At 46.4% G+C, this 22,275-nt stretch overlaps 1 protein-coding gene across 3 annotated transcripts in view; it reads left to right on the top strand.

Moving 5' to 3' along the window:
* The first annotated feature begins 6,740 nt into the window (after nucleotides 1-6,740).
* The window catches only part of CREG2 (cellular repressor of E1A stimulated genes 2), a 38,377-nt gene continuing 22,842 nt past the window's right edge, over nucleotides 6,741-22,275 (top strand). For all 3 annotated transcript variants that reach the window (XM_059406286.1, XM_059406287.1, XM_059406285.1), the window contains exons 1-2: nucleotides 6,741-7,343; nucleotides 9,471-9,640. In XM_059406286.1, the coding sequence (XP_059262269.1) occupies nucleotides 6,927-7,343; nucleotides 9,471-9,640 (587 nt within the window). In that variant the 5' untranslated portion in view covers nucleotides 6,741-6,926. The remainder of the gene's footprint in view (nucleotides 7,344-9,470; nucleotides 9,641-22,275) is intronic.

Here is a 22,275-nt window from a genome sequence, read left to right as displayed (position 1 = left end):
CTGGAAAATGTTAGTAAGCCAAGTAACTGAGTTCCAACTCAAAATAGCTCCTTCTGGGTAAATGCTATGACCACAAACATCATTTAGAGACCTCATGTGCTAGTCATACACTGCTAGCACAACTATAAGATGGTAAAAATTATATTAGAAAAAGTTTGGCTGTGTTCCTGTTTGGGCTATCATAACAAAATATCATAAGCTGGGTGGCTTAAAACACAAACACTTATTTTCTCACAATTCTGGAGGCTAGAAATGCAAGATCAAGTTGCTGTGTCCCTACACAGTTTCCTTGGGGGCAGGAAGTTGGGCAGAAGAACTCTCTCATTTCCTCTTCTTATAAGGCCATCAATCCCATCACAGGACCTCACCCTTAGGACCTAATCTATCCCTAATTACCTCCCAAAGACCCCATCTCTAAGTACCATCACAATGAGGGGTAGAGCTTCAAATATGAAGGTGGGGCCACAAACAGTCCATAACACAGTTTTGTATAAACATATACCTAATATATCAGCAGTGATTTTATTTCTACATAATTAACCAAAAGAAAGAAAACATATATTCACAAAAAGACTTGTACAAGAGTACTTATTGAAGCTTTATTTATAATAGACAATAGCTGGTAACAAGACTAATATCCATCAATAGGATAAGAGACAAACCCATTTCAGAATATTCCTTGTATTCATGTGTTTGAGCTGCCATAACAAAACCACAGGCTGGGTGGCTTAAAGAACAAAAATTTCTTTTCTTGCAGTTCTGGAGTCTGGGAAATCCAAGATCAAGTTTCCAGTTGATGCAGTTTCTGGTAAGAGTCCTCTTCCTCCTTGTAGATGGCCACCTTTTCACTTCGTCATCTTTTCCTTGGTGCACATATATAGGGAGAAAGAGAGTTCTCTGATGTCCCTATCAGGGCATTAATTCTATCAGATCAGTGCCCACTTTTTAAATTTCACTTAACTTCAATTATTTCCTTCGAGGCCCTATCCCCAGATCTAGCCACCCCCAAACATATGAACTGGTGGTGGGAGATAGACACAAACATAACAATAACAACAAATTATCGAAAGTGTAGTACAAAGATAAAGAGACAACAGATATGAAAGACAGGTTAGAAACCAGAGAGGTCTAAAATGTTTCTAATGAAGGAAGGAAGGAAAGAAAGGAGGAAGGAAGAAACCCATACCTAGATGCATACCAAAGACCTCGAGAAGAGGTTTTAAAACCACAGGAGTGGCCATGAAGCTGAAACCTGATTTCTCAGCAGGAACATGGAAACCAAAAGTGGAATGATAACTTCCATATGTTGAAGACATGCCTACTGCTAGAATTTCTATACTCGGAGGAAATAATTTCTGTGAGTGAAAGAGAAGTAAACTTTAGACAAACAAAAGAGAGTTTGCCACTAGTAGGCCCTCGTTAAAGGAATTCTAAAGGATATGCTTCAGGAACAAAGAAAATGTTCACAGGTGGAAGATCTGAGATAGCAGAACAAGTAAGAGTGAGGAACTAAATATGGAACTAAATCAAAATAAATGTGGACTGGGGTGCCTGGGTAGCTCAGTGGGTTAAGTGTTCAACTCTTGATTTCAGCTCAGATCATGATCTCAGGGTTTTGAGATCAAGTCCAGAGCTGGGCTCTGCACTCAGCAGGGAGTCTGCTTGAGATTCTCTCCCTCAGCAACAACACCCCGCCCCCCCCCCCACCGCCACCAAGTGTACTTGTGCTCACTCTCTCAAATAACATCTTTAAAAATAAATAAATGTGGACTGGAAAAAAGAATAATAACAATGTCTCATTGTATTAAGAGAAATACAGCATTAAAACAAAAATAACATGTAAATCAGGAGAAGGGACAGTCTCTTTAACAGAGTGATGGATCAATTTGATCTCTGTAGGGACAAAATGAACTTCATCCATACACAGAAACCACCTTTAAATGGATTATAGACTTAAATGTAAGAGATAAAGCTATTAAGCTTCTAGAATAAAACATCAAAGATATTTTTCATGGGCTTAGGTAGAAAAAGATTTCTTAGGATACAGAAAGCACAAACTATGAAAGAAAAATTTGATACATGTCATCAAAATTTTAAATGTTTGTTCTTCAAAAGACACTGTAAAGAAAATGGAAAAACAGGTCACAAACTGGGAGGAAAATATTGGCAAAACACATACCGGGTTGGACGGATATGGAGAATATATAAAATAACTCTCACCAACTCAAAAATGGGAAGACACAACCAGATTTTTAAACCAGTAAAGAGTTAAACAGATGCTTCACCAAAGAAGATAGACAAAAGTAAGCATGCACATAAAAAGCTGCCCAATATTTTTTGTGTGTGAGAATACACATTTTTATTGAGCAGTTGGGTATGAGGCTTAACTTATTCATGAGATTTGCTCAGTTTTATTTATTTTTAAAGCTAGCCAATATTAGTAGTCATTGGACAAATCTAAGTTCAAATTGCAATGAAATATCACTACATACCTAGCAGAATAGCTAAAATTAAAAGCCACCCAATAGCAAGTGTTGCCAAGGATGTGAAGCAACTGGAACTGTCGTGTAGTGTTAGTGGTAAAGCAAAATGATATAGACACTTTAGGGGAAAAAGCTTGACAATTTATTATAAAGGTAAACCTATAATTACCATATAGCCCAGCAATCCTGTTCTTAAGTACCTACTCAAGAGAAACGAAAACATGTGTCCCCACATAGACCTGTATATGAATTTTTTTAAGCAACTTTATGCATAATAGCCAAAAAAAAAAGGAAATAACACAAGTATCCATGAACTGTTGGATGAATTAACAAAGTGGTATATTCACACAAGAGAATCTTAGTCACCTATAAAACAGAAATCACTACTAATATGTAGAACAACATAGATTAGGCCATGTGATTATGGAGCAAGAAATCCCAGATCTGCACCATTGTAAGCTACAAGCCCAGGAAAGCCAGTGGTGTAGTCCCAGTCCAAACCCAAAGCTCTGAGAAGCAGGGGTGTTAGTGGAGTCAGTTCCAGCCAGAATCTGAAAACTTGGGAACAAAGAATGCTGATGTCCAAGGGCAGGAGAAGATGGGTATCTCAGCTCTATTCAGACCCTCAAGGATCAGGTGATGCCACCCTTATTGTTGAGACCCATCTTCTTTCCTCATCTACTGACTCAAATGCTAATGTCTTTCCAAGACACCTTTATAGGCACACCCAGAAATGATGTTTTAGCAGCTGTCTGGGGCTCCATCAGCCCCATGAAGTTGGGGCTGATTAATATTAACAATTACGCAAAGACAAGCTGTGGCACTTTTCAACACCAAAACACTGGAGTACAGAAAATAAAATTAATTCTTACAAATCAATACCAAAAAACCCACAGGGTAACCCAATAAAAATAGAAAAAAGATATTAACAGGCATTTCCCAAAGGAGGATATCCAGTTGGCCAATAAAAGATGAAAAGGTGATCAACCAGTCACATTAGTCATTAAAATAAAAGTTATTCGTTACCATTTCTTATCCTCCAGTCTGGGAAGAGGAGAAAAAAAAAAAACAGAAAATCTAACAATAATCTGTGTGGATGAGAATGCAGAGCCACAGGAACCTCATACCTCGATAGTAGCAAAGTAAGTTGGTACAATCATTTTGGAAATCAGTTTCACATTACATAATAAAATTAAGCATACTTACACCCCACAAGCAACAATCCTACAACAAGGTATATACTCTAGAGAAACTCTTGAATGTGTACACCAACATCTTAGCGTAAGTCCTGCCTAAGGTCTAGACCAGAACATGGCACTCGGGTAGTTTACCTTGAGATAGTCTTTTTTTTTTTTTTTTAAGATTTTATTTATTTATTTGACAGACAGAGATCACAAGTAGGCAGAGACACAGGCAGAGAGAAAGAGGGAGCGGCTCCCTGCTGAGCAGAGAGCCCAATGTGGGGCTCGATCCCAGGACCCTAGGATCATGACCTGAGCCAAAGGCAGAGGCTTAACCCACTGAGCCACCCAGGTACCCCTACCTTGTGATAGTCTTAAAGAACAGTAGAGGTGCACTAGAATGATTAGACCAGGGAGAAAGGAAAGCCATTCGAAGGGGGTGTCATTGAGAGTCAGTGGAAGCAACTAGGGCTCAATCTTGCTGGACAGCCTCTGAGAAACTGTATAAAGTGAATTGCCCACCTCTGACCTGAAAATGGGGAATATTTATCCATTGGCTCCTGTCCCCATTGCCCAAAGATCCCTTTTCTTGGGATCTATGAGTAGAATAAATCACCTTTGCCATGGCATTTATCTCTTGATCTGCTGGCCCCGCCTGATCTGCCTAAGAGAACCTATTAACACATCTACTGACAATACTTGAATAAATGATCATATAGCTATACAATGCAATACTATACAGCCATATACATCCACAAACAATAAAACAAGGATGATTCCCACAAACAGAATTTTGACTGAATGTACAAGACACAAAAAAAATACATCAATCACGATTTCATTTACATAAAGTTCAAAATAGGGAAAAGGGAATCTACAGCATGGAGCGATGCATAAATAGGAAGTCAAACTGTAAAGAAAAGCAAAGAAATATGTATCACAAATGTCGAGATAGTAATTACCTCCAGGAAAGGAGGCAAGGGATTGTGATTTGGGGGAGGGGCAGATGGAGAGCTTCTGGGGAACTGGTAATGGTCATGGTAATATTTTCTCACTGAGTGATTTTAACAGATTTTCTTTTTAGTGATTCTTTAAATTGTACATACGTATTTTATGCATTTGCTGCATACATCCTGTTAATCAAAATATTTTTAAATGGTTATCATGTGGCTTGATGAATGAGAGTGAGGGGGCAAATGGATCGAAATGTTAATTGTATTATCTACCCAGTGCCAAGCGCAGGTGCTTGCTGACTGGTAAGAGGCTGGTATGGCTGCTGCAGAGTCCGGGAGGGACATGCAGTGGGGACAGACACACAGGCTACAGGGGACCTATATACTGGATTAAGGAGCTTGGACCTCTTCTGGCTGGCAATGAACAGCAAGAATCAGGCATTTATTCTTCACTTCATGTGCTGGGGCTGGTGGAGGAAAACGCCCCCTTTCACTAGAGCCTCAAAGGAAGAGGGAGTCCCTCCTGGTCAAGAGCAAGAGCCTTGGGGGAAGGAGGCAGCCAGCAGGCTTGCCCAGTTCCCTGAGGAGCTCATGAAGGGAAAGCTGCTATGCTGAGCGTCTCTGGCGGGTCAGTGCTGAGCTCCTCCTGGCCCACTGGGATAGATGTGACTGTCCTTATTTTGCAGACACAGCCAGTAGGTCATAGAGCAGGATTTGAATTAATCTGAAGTCGTTTGAGGCAGCCCATGTTTTTAATGACTTGCTCCAGTGTCTCTGCAAGACATCCTTCTGGGGGCGAAGGAGAGAGGTGGGTAAGTCAGCAGTAAATAAGGATGGCAGAGCCATGGGAGGAGACAAGATCCCTAGGAGAAGAATACCAGAAATCCCCCTGAGACTACCAACAGAAAGAGGGCATCCTGGAAGGATGGTTGGGTGGGATGGGAGGAGGCCACCCTGAAGTACACTGAGGAGATTAAGTAGACTTTAGTAGGATTATTGATTTTTTTGACAGAAAGGGACACAGCAAGAGAGGGAACACAAGCAGGGGGAGTAGGAGAGGGAGAAGCAGGCTTCTCGAGGAGGAGGGAGCCTGATGTGGGGCTTGATCCCAGGACCCTGGGATTATGACCTGAGCTGAAGGCAGACTAAATGACTGAGCCATCCTGGTGCCCAATTAAGTAGACTTTTTAAAGAATAATGGCTTTGAAGAGAAGTGAAAAGGAGGAGGGTAGATGGGGGCAGGGGCAGGGTAGACAATGAATTCCTCTGGTTACTGCCCAGTGGAACATTTGCCAAAATACCTACAAAAAGTCTGGTGCTAGTTCTCGTTACTTTGATCCATAACAAATTGGAAGTAGGACTATTTGATTTGGGATAGAAAATCTAGAGCAGAATATATCTCTTTATGGGCAGATAAGGGAATGCTATAAGCAAAAAATGTAAATGATTTTGAATTATGTTGATATCTATAAAACTACTATCAGAAATAGCCCAAATTTCCACCAGTAAGAGAATGTTTTAAAACTGTGGTGCATTCATACAGTTCTCTGCCTCGTCCATCCCAGGCACTTTGTCTCTGGGTGTCTGCTCTCTTTTACTTTAGTTGATATGTAAACATTTGATTTTGCTTTCAGATGAACTGACGACAATGCGTTCCTGTCTGAGTAAAGCGTAAAGACGGTCATTGTCCTTACAGAGCAAGGGAATCGGCTTTGGCATCAGATTGACTCCGTGCTGATCTTACCTTCACCGTTTACTCCTCTATAAAATGATACCAATCTCTACCTTGGTCTATTACCAAATATAATGCCCGCTCCATGCCACACACCGTTCTGAGTCTTTGCAAATGTTACCTTAATCCACCCATCCAACACCCCTATGAGCTAGCTACTCTGGTTTGCTCGTTTTTCTAATAAACTGAGGCACAGACAGATTGAGTGACTTGGCACGTCACAAAGCTGGTGACGAGAGGAATGTGTTGATTCGGGATTTGAACGCCCACCGCCTTCTGGCTGCAGAACCCGTGCCATCCAACAGGAAACCAGCCCATTCCCGGAGCTGGCAAGCGGTGAGGACTCTGCGCACGGCGGCTGCAGGACGTGCGGCGTGCAAGTGGAATCGGCTTTTCCGGGAGGGAGGCTGGACTTCTGAGCGCCGGCGTGAGGCGGTGAGGACCCCGCCCGGGAATCCTGCGGCGGTCCGAAGCGGAGTCCAGTTCCGCGCGTCCGCCGCCGCAGGGGGGCGCTGCAGCCCTCGCCGGCCGCCCGCGCGCTCCAGGCGGTCCCCGCGACAGGGCGCGCCGCTGCAAGATGTCCGTGCGCCGCGGCCAGCGGCCCGCGCGGCCCGCCACCCGCCTCTCCTGGCTGCTGTGCTGCAGCGCCCTGCTGTCCCCCGCCGCGAGCTACGTGATCGTGAGCTCCGTGTCCTGGGCCGTCACTAACGAGGTGGACGAGGAGCTGGACAGCGCCTCCACCGAGGAGGCGCTGCCCGCGCTGCTGGAGGACTCGGGCAGCATCTGGCAGCGCAGCTTCCCGGCCTCCGCACACAAGGAGGACGCGCACCTGCCGCCTCCGCCAGGCGCCGCCCGCGCCAGGCCGCCCCCAGCGCCGCCTGGGATGTTCTCCTACCGTCGCGAGAGCGGCCCGAGGCTGCGCCCAGGCATCGCCCGCTTCCTGGCCCACGCCAGCGCCTGGGGCTGTCTGGCCACCGTGTCCGCCCACGAGAAGGTAAGCCGCCCCGCCGGAAGCCGGCTGCAGGTGCGTGCCTCGCGGTGGCCTGGGGACGGGGAAACGCTAGAGGCCGCCCCCGGGGCTCAGACCCAGGTCTCACAGACGTGCCCAGCGGGCTGGGTTGCACTGTGGACGGCGCATAAATAATGGAACCAGATTGTGCTTTGCTTAACGTGGCAGAGGGGGAGGTGCTGACAGCCAGGCATCCTGCCAGGTGGATGGGGACTGAAGTGCAGTCTTGAGATGGTCAAAGAGAAGTACGCATAACCAGTGCCTGACCCGTCCAGACCTGGACAAAAGAAGCCAGACCTGCCTTTGACATCCCAGAGTAGGCGTGTGCGGCCTCCCAGCCCACGGCACCCAACAGACCCGAACTTCCTGGTCACCTACTGGAAAAAAGATGCCACGGGGTTTGGGTGGAAATTGACATTTTGAAATAATGGAACTCAAGAATTTTCCTGGAAAGGAGGTTTAGGGTGCAAAGTGTATACATGCTGGAATGAGATGTTTTCTGCTGCAATTTTATCATTCAGTTCGCAAATGTTTTAGTCACCTGTTAGCCAGATTTCCACCTTAAGCCCAATGGCACGGATAAATATGGAGATGTGACATCCATAAGTACACACCCTCCAGAAGGCTTTCAGGGCTGGTAAGATCCATATAAGGGTTTTATTACAGGGAGGTAGTTTGAAATCCTACTTAATTTATGCAAAAACAAATTTGGGGGGAATTGTAGGTCATTGGGCAGCAGGCAGGCTCTGAGCCAGGTGTGGGTCTCAGTCTCACCCATCTGGAAACTGGCCAAGTCACTGGGTTGTCCACTTTGCTTTCTTCCTATGTGAAGTTAAGTGGTTGGCTATGTAGTTCTGAAGTTCCTGTTTTACTCTTAAAAATTAAATAAGTTTATTCTGATTATGGCAGTGATCTTAACCACAGTCACAGTCTCTAAATGGTTTCTCACAGTTATATATTATGCTCCTAAGACACACCTTATGAAGATATGAAGCTTAAATATGAAGCTGATCTTGATTTAAAACACAAATTGTGGGGTGACTGAGTGGTTCAGTTGTTAGCCATCTTCCTTCAGCTGGGATCATGATCCCAGGGTCCTGGGATCGAGCCCCGCATCGGGCTCCCTGCTCAGCAAGGAATCTGCGTTTCCCTCTCCCTCTGCCCCTCCACCTGCTTGTGCTCTGTTAGATAATAATTCCTATGTACACATCATGTGTGCAAAGCATGACTCTAGGCAGTTGGACAAGCTGAAAAACAGAATCTGTGAATGAACTTATATTACCATTTTGGAAGACTCCTTAACATTGCATCTTCTTCAAAAAGGAGAGCCATCCCTTATTCCAAGTCTACACACCCCTGCCATATAACACTGGAAAGACAAGGACAACCCCTGAGTTCTGAGCTCAGTGACAATAAGGAGCACTCTGTAAAGAGTAAATAAAGCTCAGGAAGATTGGGAGGCAGAAACCAGCAGGGTTTGGAAAAACCTAAGAAATATCTGAGAACATGACCTCCTTCACTGGATGATCATGAACAAAAGTGAGTGTAGCCTGTTTCTGTGACTTCTAGGGTGAGTTGCTGAATCATATAATGGAATGTTGATTACAATAAAAAGTGTAACTAATACATAAGAAAATGGTGTGGCTCTAAAAGAAATAGTTCCCCCCGGAGACCAGAGATCACATAAGATATTGAAGTTAAGACCTAAGTTCTATCCCCGAAGTTTTCAAAACCTTGGGAGAGTGGGGATCCCAGGGGCAGCTTGTGGGAAAGATTCTAGCACCCTTCCATGAATTTCATCTCCCCTCCCACAAATAATTTTAAATTGTGTAAAGTGAGCATTTTCCTATGTAGATGCAGCAGCTTCAAGGACAATCTCCTAGCTGTTCTTCCACACAGAATGCCCCTGTTCAGCTCCTCTGTAGAAATTCTGGAGCCCTCCCCGTGTGAACTGGGTCAGTTGGAAACTACTGTGCCTTCATTTACTACCTGTCAAAACCACAGTGATGCCATCCTCGTTGTTATATTTCCTGGCCAGAGACACACGTGAAGCTCCCAGCTCAGATCAATCCAAAACCTTGCATTGAAAAAGCCCTTTGCGCTGTTTGTTAGATCCCAGGACTGCCGTTTGGGAATTGCCTGCCCATCAGCGACGGCCCCTTGAACAACAGCACTGGGACTCCTTTCTTCTATGTGACACCCAAGGACCCTGCAGTGGCCGATCTGATGAAGAACCCCATGGCTTCCCTCCTGCTGCCAGAATCGGAAGGAGAGTTCTGCAGGTAGACAAAGGGGTTGGCCTTGCCTTCCGAGGTCCGAGGTCCGAGGTCCGAGGTCCGCTGCATAAAGCCGGGAGGCTGTGGGGTGGGACCGCTCTGCGTCACGTGACTTTAGCAGGGCCGTGTGATGCCAAGTGATGTGTTCTCACCAACCTGAAGTGGCAAGAGTGGCTTTCCACTCTACGGGATCAGATTGATTTCTGCCACTCACCAAGCTGTGTGGTTGGGAGCAAGTGGCTTCAAATTTGGGGGCATCCGCTTCCTCCTCTGTGAAATGGGAATAATAGTTCCTGCCCCTAGGGTTACTGGGAGGGGTGAGGGTCTTGTACAATACCTGGTGGGCAAATGGCAACTCTTGTTATGATGGACAAGAGGTAGGAAGGGGAGGCTGGTGAAGGAGGGATCCAGTAGTTGGTCTGTGAGGCACCCGGAGCGTGGAATCCACTTACCGCCCTCCAGGGGGCTCCCTAGTTCATTCTCTGTTGATTGTTTTTCAAATTAATTTCGAACCCGCTGTTCCCAACCAGAGATGTGTGCACAAAGACCCCAAGTTCTTTAACCCTCTTTTTCAAAAAGTCTAAAGGAAAAGACACTTAAGTGCAGATGGAACTTTAATCCTGCACTTGTGTAAAGCCTGAAATCGCATCCTGTCTGGGAGATTTCTGTCCCAAGCTCGAGTGGGGGGCTGCCTGGCAGCACCCCCTGAGGAGCAGCGAATGTAGCAGGTGGCCCCAGGCAAGTGCCCCAATCCCCAGGACTCTGTCGCTTCACTGTAAAAGGTAGTGACGCTTTAGGAACTAGGCTAGGATTCATCCCAATTCCAAAATTCCGGTATTCTTTACGCAAAGCATAAAAAACATATTAAGCAAACAAACTGATTCATTCTTTCGGGGGGTGGTAGTAAAGCAAATGTCACCCAGATAAAAGACCCCATCGCGTACCCTTGGGCACGGACGAGGAGGAGAGACTGCATCGGGCTAGAGACAGTTCAGCGGACCCAGTTCCCTCTGTAGGGCCCGGCAAGAAGCCAGAAAAAGGGATGTTTCCTCTTTCATGGAAGAGTCTCTCTGTTCTTAGGCAGCCACGCTTGCTGGCCCCAGAAGGATATTCCCAGGATACCCTTCTAAACATCTGAGCAGTTCCTAAGTCAGACATCCTCAAAGTCATCACGAGGCCGGAGCGTGTCCATGCCACACCTGCTCATGAAGACAGCAGAACACAGAGCCGTGCAGCTGCAGCAGCGCTCAGGGTGTAGGAGGGATTGTGGACTGGAAAGTCCCAGGCGGACGTCAGCAGGAGCTGAAAGCTGGCAGCCCCGAAAAATCTGGCTTCGAGAGGTCCTCGCTGGGGGGATCCAGGTCCCTAAGAACTGGGCATGCCTTTGTGCATGGTGTGTGTGCTGACCAGCTGCAGAAAGGGCAAACCCCAGGGACCAGCCAGGGTAGCTGGCCGAGGCAGCTCAGCTCAGGACCCAAGGCAGCCCCCTGCCGGGCCTGAGGGCCTCGGTGTCTCAGCACCATTGCCCATCTGGACTGGAAGAGAAGGAATGAGCTGCCACCCTTGGTGCCCCTGTGTCTAGATACTCATTCGAAACTCCTCAGAACTGCTCCCTGCTTGCCCTGCTTGAGCTTCTGAAGCATTAAAATCGAGCTTAAAGAAATGCACATAGAAATCAAGTTTAGCCATAGGAAGCCCCGCAGTTCAGGTGACCAGGCCATGGGGCGTGCTCTCACCCCCAGGGCCACTTCTTCCAATGAACCGTCTGCACCCAGGTGTGTTTCCTCTGTGCGAGCTTCATCGTCCAAGTTCAGTGTTACATTTTGGGCTTGGGCTCCAGAATCGTGGGGATGTTGAACACAGAGACTTCACAAGAAAGACAGACTGACACCGGAGCCCTGAATAATTAAACCAAGTGGGAGCTCCTCGGATCACAGGAGCATAGCATGGCATCAGGTGGAAATGGCCATGACTAAGAACTACCCCAACACGCAAGAAGTTCAAGGTTATGGCCCGGCCAGGCTGTATCCAGCTCGCCCTCCTACCTGATCCCACAGCCCAGAGGGATGGCAGCTGTGACCAGGGCTCTTTGTCAAGCACATCAAAGCATTTCCCACAGAGCATCAGGGTTAAAAAACAAAAAAAACAACTCCCATTTCTCAGATGATGTTGATAAATCAAAGCCACTTTCGGAAGGCAGCTCATACTCAGAAAAATGAGCATTTTCTTCGGTCTTTAAAGCTGGTGTCCATGGAAATTGAAAAAGTGCCACAGCCTTTGTACCTTTACTTTCAGTGCAGGCTGTGTGCTCAAGGTCCTCTGACGCTCTCTGCCCCTGGGGAGGGCTGGAGGCTTTCCCATTTCACCCTAAGTGGGCAGACAAAGCCAGGGCCCGTCTTCTGTGGGATGCCTCGCAGGGCTGTGTGGGCCCTGAGGGCCATGCATGGGCTGAGGAGCCCGCAGCCACGGAACCACAAACCAAGGCCGGACAGGAAGGAAGCAGCGTGGCCTCCGATGCTCTAGAGAAGGAAAAGAAGTGCCTTCCTAGCCATTTCCTGAATGGCCCACCGGGCATTTCAGCTATAGCCTGCCTCTGCATGCATCAGGGTCGGCCCTGGTGCCCATGGAGTCTGCACTGGGCTGGGCTGGTGAGCCCCCTTTCCAGGGACCACAACCTCAGAATGAGGGCTGAGCACAATTCCTGCCCCAGTGCATCTGATTGTACTGCAAGGGCAGGCTGATCAGCCCTCTGCTTGTAGAGCTCCACACGCAGACAGATAGCTGTGGGTGTGAGGGTGTGCGTGCACGTGTATGTCTAAACGTGCATGCCCTGTCACACACATATCCAACTATTACCATTCTGAGGGCGTATATTTCAGTCACCTCCACTGGTTCCCCCCCGCCCCGCCCAGTCCACTCTGTCACCTTGAATTCATCCTCAAGATGAATTCCTCAGAATCCACATCAGATCCTGGAATTCCCTGCTTAAATGCTTTCGTTGGGAAAAATAACAAAATTCTTGCACGGCCGGGAGCCTGCCTCCCCCTCAAAATAGAGAAGAGAGCCTGTGTCTTCTAATTGGCTAATAGTTGGTTGATATCCTAGTTTTATTAATTTGAGAGGTTTAACCTAAAAGCTTGTTGTCATCAAAGCTGATAGAGGTGTTTAGCGTGTAGCTAAGAAATGCGTTTTTTTATTGAGATGTAATTGCCATGTGATATCGTACGTTTAAGGTGCACAACGGGTTGATTTGATACATTTGTATATTACGGTGTGATTACACCATGGCGTTCACTAACACCTTTGTCACATCCCATAATTCCTATTTATTTTTTGGAGTGAGAACATTTAAGATCTGGTCTCCTAGCAACTTTGAAGCATATAATGTATTATCATTGCCTTTGATCGCTGTGCTGTGCGTTAGCTGTCCAAAACTTACCCATCTTCCAACTGCATGTCTGTATCCTTTGACCAACATCTCCCCAATTTCCCCCAGTCCTCAGCTCCTGGTAATTGCCATCCTAATCTCTGTTTTGGTGAGTTTGGCTTATTCTGCATTCCACATGTACATGAGATCATACCGTATTTGTCTTTCTCTGTTAGACTTTTCTTGCTCAACATAATGTCCTCAGGGGCCATCCGTGTTGTCCCCAGTGGCAGAGTTCCCTTTTTATCTTGGCTGAGGAATATTCCACTGTATATAAGAAGTGTTTTTCATTCAGTAATACCACATGTATGCTGACGCAGATCATGCCTCCCAAAAATGGTACTTGGGTCTATCAGCTGGCCTGCAGATTAACAATGAAGTTGGATCTAAACTGCTATGGTGGGGGAGGGGGGGAATGCCTAGGTGGCTCAGTGGTTAAGCATCTGACTTCAGCTCATGTCATGATCCTGGTGTCCTGGAATCAAGGCCCATCAGGCTCCCTGCTCAGTGGAGAACCTGCTTCTCTCTCTCACTCTGCCTGCTGCTCCCCCTGCTTATTCTCTCTCTCTCTCTCTGTCAAATAAATACATATATATATATATGTATGTGTGTGTATACATGTATATGTATATATATATATACATATATATACGTATTTATTTTTTTTTAAACTGCTATGGTTGAAAGACATTGAGTATCCAAAACTCTCAGGAAGTTTAATGATGAAGAGAATACACAGCAAATGTCCTTCCTTAACTGAAGCTGGGCGAGGCCAACATCTTGAGGATAAGCAAAGGAACAAGTATTTCTCCATATCTTACAGGCTTATGGGGACTTTAAAGAGCTTTTCAGAATCTGTAAAATTCAGCCTGGGATAATCCATTCCATCTAGCTATGAGGCTCCCCCCAAACTTTTTACCACCCTGATCCTCTGGTCCCTGAACATACCCTAAGATGTCACAGTAAAGATACTAGACTTAGTTAACTGCACACAGTTGTCTTGATTCCCACCCAAGGCATATTGAATTGGGTGCTATTACCCTGCCCTTCTTCCTGGAGGAGATCATTTGGAAGAAGAATCTGACTGGATAATTAGCAGAAAGCACCTTTCAGTGCCGAAAAAGGATAGGATTGGAGGTTCCTAAGGGACGAGGCTCAGGTTTCTCAGCTCAGGTTAACATGACAGATTGGGAATAAGATTCCACTTTACAAGATTTCACCAGCAATGAGCAACCCCCGCTCTCTCATTTTCCTCTCCCCTCGAAGACACCAGCATGTAGAGAGGCTCCTATGCCTAAGTGAATTTATGCTCACCAGAGACCCAATGGTATGAACATCCAATAAATATTGATTGACAAAGAAAGCCCACTAGAGACATTTCTCTTCTGCGGAAACATCTTTCCTTACGGAGTATGCAGGCCTGAACACCATGGAGCCTAGGCTTTGCATCTTCTCAGAGAACCAAGGCGAAGCAAGTCTTCTGGGCCAGGGAGGGCTCTTCTGTTGAGTGAAAATTGTGCTCGTTGGCATTAGATGAACTTCAATTTTGAAGATCTGGAAATAAATAGAACCTAAAGGGGCTTATCAGCAGCATTATCCCTGCAATGAAAAAAATCTGATAATTGAGACACAGGCTAGGTTTCTACTTAGTTATCAAGAAAGAAAGATCTGAGGGGCACCTGGGTGGCTCAGTCAGTTAAGCGTCTGCCTTCAGCTCAGGTTATGATACCAGGGTCTTGAGATCAAACCCCACGTTGGGCTCCCTACTCACTGGGGAGCCTGCTTCTCCCTCTTCCTCTGCCCCTCTATCTGCTTGTGCTCTCTCTGTCTCTCTCTCTCTCAAATAAATAAATAAAATCTTAAAAAAAAAAAAAAAAGATCTGAGAACACCTGTTTACTTTTCCCCCAAAAGGCTTTTCATGAAATATTGCCATGGCTCATTCATTTCCCCCATCTGAGGGCGTCCCTCCCCAAACAAGAAGCTTGTCAAAGCTCTTTAATTGACCAGGGCTCAGTGTGGTTGGGCGTTAAGAGGAGATGCTAAGATTTTGGATTATAAAGGAATCTAGTTTCTGAGAGGCAGGTGCCAGATTGTGAATGGATTGCAGCTGGGTGGGTGTGTAAAACACAGTGGGATCCCTTGAGAAATGATGGTCCCTCAGAATTATTTGCTTGGAGGGGTGCATGTTGCAGAGGCAATTCAACATTAAAGAATCATACATCAAAAAAGTACTGCTCACACTAGAGAGTTTGGGACAATGTGCTGGGACACAGGTTCCCGCCCTCTCCTCTGAGCAGCCCTGGCATGTGACAGAAACTTTGACAGCACGAGAAGCTCCTTTGGTGAAACCTGGGAGGGTGTTGGTGGGAGGGCTGGTCTGCCTTTATGCCATGAGCACAGGCTAAATGCTTGTTGGGCACGTGCAACCGAAATAGTGCACCAAGTTTAATCATTTCTTTGCATAAAATAGCAAGAAATTCTGGAAATAGGAATGTCCCTTAGCCTACATCATTTTAACCATTCTTGTAAGGAAGAAAAGATGATGTTGAACAGTAGTTAAAAAACCTTAGCCCAGTCTAATGCCAAATGCAGGCTCTGGGATTTGTGCCCCAAGAGCTGTGTGTGGAAGGCTCTCTTTTTCATCCTTTTCTAGAAGAGTTCAGGCAAGTGAGCACACAGTGTAAGCATGTGCTTGCAACAGCTCACCTGCTAGCGGCCAAGCTGCATCTCTGTCCGCACTTTGTCTACCTGAGACGTGACATGCATTTCAAAGCGCTGGGCCCAGCCCTCATCAGATGAAGAAGCTGAGTTCAATTTCTCTTCACTGAATTTTGTTCATTCCCCTCGAAGGCAACATATAAATCTTCTAAACAGATGGCTCTCTGTCCAGGTTCACTTTGCCTCTTCTCTCTTGCCTGCACATCCCTGCAGTCCTGCAGCTCGCATTAACCTGAGTTGATTTCAGAAGAGCTGTCTGGGAGAGAAGGCAGCTGTGTGGGGAGAAGGCTTCCCGAGCGGATGTTCGGGGATTCTCTCCTGTCTTCTACTCATTTCCCGGGTCAGCGCTCCCAGGAACCCGCGGCCACTTCTTTCTCCGAAATTTCCTTTCAGCTCCATGAAGTTCTGTCCTCGTGGTTCCCAGGGCACTCGTTTCACAGGTCCACCGATGATTCTGGTTCCTGGGTCTTTACACCGCCTCTTCCCCACATCTCTGCCTACCTTTCCCCATCAGTCACCTGTTAGACGTGATTCTACTTTAAGCTGAAACGATTTGGATTCATGATAAGGATGTAACTCCCGTAAACATACACTTTCCAGAAAGCTTTTAGGGTTGTTAAGATAGATGTGTTTTCTTACGAGGCCCTTAGCCTCTGGAAAGTGCTAATCTATTTTGTGTATCTATTGAATGTGTCTATTCTGGACATTTCCTGTAAGTGGAATTATATAATGTATGCTTTTTATGACTGATTTCTCTCACTTAGCACGATGCTTTGTCAATGCAAAATGAACAAATCTTTTAGAATCTCTAACAGCACGAAAGAGCATTTAATCGAGCCCAAGTTAGGATAGCTGCCAGGGAAACATGCTCTTCACAGGGAAGAAAGTACTCCGGAGAATGAATCGTTTTTACAAGGTTATATATTTTTTACATCCTGTTAGAAGCTCAAAAGATTATGGATTAGCATATAGGCAGGAATCAAGAGTTTTATCATCAAGGAATTCAGGGAGCAGGAACATTGATCACTATCTCAAGGACAAGATGGTTTCCTTTGGGCTACTCCTTCACAAAGCAGGTGTACAATGCGTGGAGGGCCGTAAATCAGGCTTTGGGTTGGAACAAAGTTTATGAACAGTCATGCTGACTTAAAAAGAAATCTAGAATGGTTTCTCTTGTAGATCTTTATTTTTTTTTAAGATTTTATTTATTTATTTGACAGAGAGGCAGAGAGGCAGGCAGAGAGAGAGGAAGGGAAGCAGGCTCCTGGCCAAGCAGAGAACCCAGTGTGGGGCTCAATCCCAGGCCCCTGGGATCATGACCTGAGCCGAAGGCAGAGGCTTTAACCCACTGAGCCACCCAGACACCCCTCCCTTGTAGATCTTTAGAGAGTTTTGCCCTTATCAGCTTTCAGGGTTCATTATGTTTTAGCATGTCTCAGTATTTCATTCCTTCTTATGGCCAAATACCATTTTATTGTCTGAATATGCTGCATTCTAATTATCTGTTTTTACTGATCTATTCATCAGTTGATGGACATTTGCTTCCATGTTTTGGCTGTTATATATTATGTTTTTGTACATTTTTTTTTCCCAATTCTCTTTGGTATCCTCCTAAGAGTGGACCTGAACTGCTGGGTCATAGGGTAAGTATATGTTTAACTTTTTAAGGAACAGAATGTTTTCTTCACTGGTTGTGCCATTTTATCTTCCCATCAGCAATGTATGAGGTTTCCAGTTTCTCCACATCCTCACCAACACTGGTTATTGTCTGCTTGTTTATGATGGCCATCCTAGTGGATATTAAGTGGTATTTCATTGTGGTTTTGATAGGCACTTCCCTAATGACTACTAATGTTAAGTGTCTTCTCATGTTCTTTTTTTAAAAATTTTATTTATTTATTTGAGAGAGAGACAGTGAGAGAGAGCATGAGAGGGGAGAAAATCAGAGGGAGAAGCAGACTCCCCATGGAGCAGGGAGCCTGATGTGAGACCCGATCCCAGGACCTGAGGATCATGACCTGAGCAGAAGGCAGTTCCTTTACCTGCTTTTAATTGGGCCATTTGTCTTCTTATTATTCAGTTGCCAGAGTTCTTTCTATATTCTGGATATGATCCTTGTTGGATGTATAATTTGCAAATATTTTCTTAATGCATTTTTGTCTAATTTTCTCTTCTTTTGTCATTGGAAGAAGGAGAAAAACTCAGGATTCAATATAGACATTTAAATTCTAGGGTACCTAATTGGCTCAGTTGTTTCAACGTCTGCCTTTGGCTCCAATTGTGATCGCTGGGTCCAGGGATAGAGCCCCACATTGGGCTCCTTGCTCATCATGGAGCCTGCTTCTCCCTCTGCCTGTCACTCCCCCTGCATGTGCTCTCTCTCTCTCTCTCCCTATCTCTCTCTCTCTCTGTCAAATAAATAAATAAATATTTATAAATAAATAAAATCTTTTTAAAAATCATTCATTCATTCATTCTATGTAGTCTTGCTTAGTGTCCTTTCACTTTTGTGAGGTGGGTCTCCCCCATCAGAGGACATACTTGAAGTAACTCTCCTGAGACAATACAGAAGTGTACCTAAATTATCTATGTAGAACGGTAAGAAATGTCTAAGAAAAAAGACTTTAACTAATTGGATTACAAAGGAATTTGTGAGGGAAAGCTGTTATTCTAATAATGTAGAGATGTGGTGGGAAGATACAATTCAATTAAACATTAATTGAATTAAGTGTATTGTATGCAAAGGAACATGGTAAATATTGTGATGAAACTAGGCAAATTTTCTTTCAAACAATACTTACCAAGCACTCCCCAGGCAATGACCACGTGTGTAAAGGGCCCCTAACTGTTAAAACCACATCGCTCCACAGTAGGGGAGAAGAGTAGAAATCCACACGGGAGCTGTGATTTCCACTAGGTCAGCCTCTCCTTCGCATCTGTCTGTCCACCATTTCCATCTCATCCAACCCAACCTGACCTGTCCTTCAAAACTAAGAAACTGAGGAGCCTAAGTGGCTCAGTCCTTTAAGCGCTGGACTCTTGATTTCTGCTCAGTTCTAAGGTCATGGTCTCAGAGTCCTGAGATGGAGCCCAGGTTGGGCTCTGGGCTGAGTCTGCTTGAGATCCCCCCCCCTCTCTCCCTGCCCCCTCCCTGCCCCACTCACGCACTGTGTCTCCCTCTCTTTCTCTAAAGTAAATGAATAAATCTACAAAACAAAAACAACAAAGACAGAAACCTCTTGAAAGTCCCTTCCTTTTTTTTGCCTCTTCCTTCCCGGGTTAAAGATGTGTTCACATTTTCTAGTCCCAGTAACTACGAGTTAGTTCATTCCCCAGGATGTGCTTCGTTTCTGTCTGCCTCTCGAGGAGAGCCCAAGTCTCAGCCCCCCACATCGCCCAGTCCCAGGACCCCCTGCTCTGGGGCGTCTGCAGGCTCTCCACTGCCTTCCCAGCCCGTTCCCCTGGAGGTGCCTGTGAGCCGGCAGTGCTGAGGTTGACGCAGCTGCAGCTGCAGGCAGATGTGATTCTCGAAGCAGCACAGCTTTCCTTATAGGTGGGACCAGGCTCCAGGGTGCTTAGCGGTAGCTACAGCCCCTGAGGGCCTGGCCCTAGGCTGCCACCTTCCGTCTGACAGATTAGGAGCTGAGGGCTGAGAGCTGGAGTGCCGACGTGGAGGATGCAGGGTTGCCCCTCCCCACACACGGTCTCTGCAGAGGGACAGCTCTGCTCCCCACTGAGCACGCATAGCCTCTGGGTTTGACTCCTCTGGGGCTGCCTTCTTTCCTTCTCCCCTCTCAAGTGAGTTAAGTGGGAGAGGGCCATGCAGCTTCTCTTGCTGGATCCATTGTTTGCTGCACGACTCCGGGCAAGATGGGTAATAGGATTTGGGGAGGGACACCTGAACAAGCGATGCCAGACAGGTTACCTCTTAGGCGCGAGCCCCAACAGCTAGACCATTTTAACACAGAATAAGGACCAAAGCAAAGCACGCTCTGAGGGCTCCTGTGGGATTTGTGGCACCTCCTCAGGGAGTGGCTGCGCTCCCTCTGACCCAGGAGCCATGGTGGGTCCAAGAAGCACAATCACAGGAGCTGAGCAGCAAGCCCCGCTTGCCCAGAATGGGCTTCCGGCGGTGTGGGCAGAATGGCATAGGAGGCTTGGGTGGAATCCTGGTGGTTTGGGTGGTTTCAGGGCAGCATCCAGTTAGAGCCCAGCACTGCAGATGAGGAGCTGCCAGGGTACCCCTGCCCCCCTCTCAGAAGACCCCACAGTGTCCCCGCTCCGGTCACTGGCTGCCCCTCATTGCGGGCACGGGGAACGCCTCTGCTCCTTACCTCCAGCCTCCAGCCTCCCGGCACGCTCCCTTCCAAACACCATGTCTCTTGCCTGGGCCTTTCTTTTTCTTCTCTGAGTTTCAGCAACCTCTGCAAACAAAAACAAACTCTTCTGTGTCTCCTGCTGGTACCGGGATCCAAAATGCAATGACACCAGGGAGGACACCTTTTACAGGGTTGTATGCACTTACCTGCCTTTCCTCTCGTGCACCAGCCTGGGTGCACTGGGGAGGGGGCCTTGTCTTGTCCTGATCACTTAGACTCATTCATGTGCTCTTGTAAACAGAAGAGCAGCCCTTCCTGAGATGTGCTGGCTCCCCTTCACCCCCCCCCCCCCCATCCACCCGTAGCATCCTCTATCCCCGTCACACAGAGACGCATGAATTCCTGGCCAGCCTCAGTCGGTTATTGTTTCTTTAGCAGTGAGTTTATTTTCTTGCTCTATCAGGAGCCAAGGAATGCAGGTAAGCGAGAGTCAAAGGTCAGGAAATAGCAGATGGGGTATCAGACTGGGGCGCTGTGCAAAGTGATAACCAGTAACAAGAAGTAAACGGACAGACGTGGAGGAGCTTCAGGAGAAGAGGCAGTTCCTTTCCTGCCAGAGCTACACACATCCCCAGTCTGGGGATGGACCAGGAGGGTCCTGGACTAATCCAGAAAGAAGACGCCACTGCTGGATTCCAGATATCGAACCAAGAAAGTCATTTTTCCTTATTTCACTCTATAATCCCTATAACAAAATATTTTTGTTTAATGGGAAGATCACGCTTTAAAATAACTCCTTCCCTAATTTTTGTTACTCAAAGGTATATATGCATATTCAAATCAGAGCCTGGGATCAGCATGATATATTATTTTTACCTCTCTGATTTGAATGAATTCCAAGCAAAAGCAAAGAAACTTAACAGTTTTATGTGGTGCTGAGGACTGTGACAGATCTTAAGACCTGACCCTGTTTGCAAGCAAGTTGGCCGTGCTCCTTCTAATCACCAAGTGAGCCTGTCGTGGTTTGCAGATCCTGGTGGAAGACACAAAACTCATGGGTCAGAGACAAGGGACTGTGTTGCTCGCCACAATTATAGTGACCAGAGCAGCGGTGTGTTATGGCTGGGGTTCCCGTGGACCCCAGTTCCATGGGAGGTGATGAGGGCCAAAGGGCATCTGTACACACAATGGGTTACACAACAAGAGAGGAACCCTCAGCCTAGAGAAACAGAGTCTTATGTAACAAAGAGCAAGCCTGCCTGCCCCAACCACCATCCCCGAGGAAGACCATGGGTGGGTAAATAAGCCTGCCCTTAGTCCCAGAGGGAAACACTTTATGTTCCAAGGCAGTCTGCTCTATAAACATCTTCTGGAAAAGACGGTCCTGAACAAAGGAAGCGAGTCCTCTGCTCACAAGAGGTCAGAAACATGAGAGACCCATGGAGAATTGCCTTCAAATGGATAGTGTGTGGAGGGAGTCTTATCTCTGAGAAATGCACAAATTTGTGAATATTTTTTAAACACGGGCCATCTTTGCTTTGTGCAATACAGTATTAGTAGAAATGGATGCGTGCGGGAATGATCCTTCCTTTACACAGTTCCATCAAGATTTTACTGCCTGTATCAAGAACAGTTTGTGGATCACTATTAATACCCCACAGCTTCAGGTGGTCATGCTTCAACCCCAAGATCCGTTCTCAGAACAGGGAGAGTTCCAGAAACTGCAAACCCTTCTGTCAGTGAGGAACCTCTCAGATGCCAAGAAATAGGGGGGAAAAAAAAAGCTCAGAGGAGCTTAGGGAAATAAATTCATTAGTTGACATATTTGAAAAGTCCAGAGGTAGGTTTTTCTTAGGGCCTCTGCCATGCCAGTCAAAATGAGATCTTCTCATTTCTTCTCTCTGCCTTCTCTGCTACACCTTAAGGGCGGCCCCATTTGTGATCCAGATGTGGTGCCGGCAACTTCGAGGCCACTCCCTCTTTCTGTCCAGTGAAGGTGCACCCCTCTTCCAGATAAACTCCAAGAAGATTAAGGGGGTTGCCATCCCAGAATCCCCAGCAAGTAGCTCCTTGAGCTTTGCTGACCAGACTTCTTGTGCCAATCCCTGAATCCATCGCTCAGGCCCGGGGATAGAGCGGGCTGGTGTAGGCGATCCCAGCCCTCAGGATCTAGGGG

Source organism: Mustela nigripes, chromosome 7, assembly GCF_022355385.1.
Source record: "Mustela nigripes isolate SB6536 chromosome 7, MUSNIG.SB6536, whole genome shotgun sequence".
In the NCBI taxonomy this organism is placed as follows: Eukaryota; Metazoa; Chordata; class Mammalia; order Carnivora; family Mustelidae; genus Mustela; species Mustela nigripes.
Note: the sequence above shows the minus strand (reverse complement) of the source record. Positions and strands in the feature narration are given on the sequence as shown.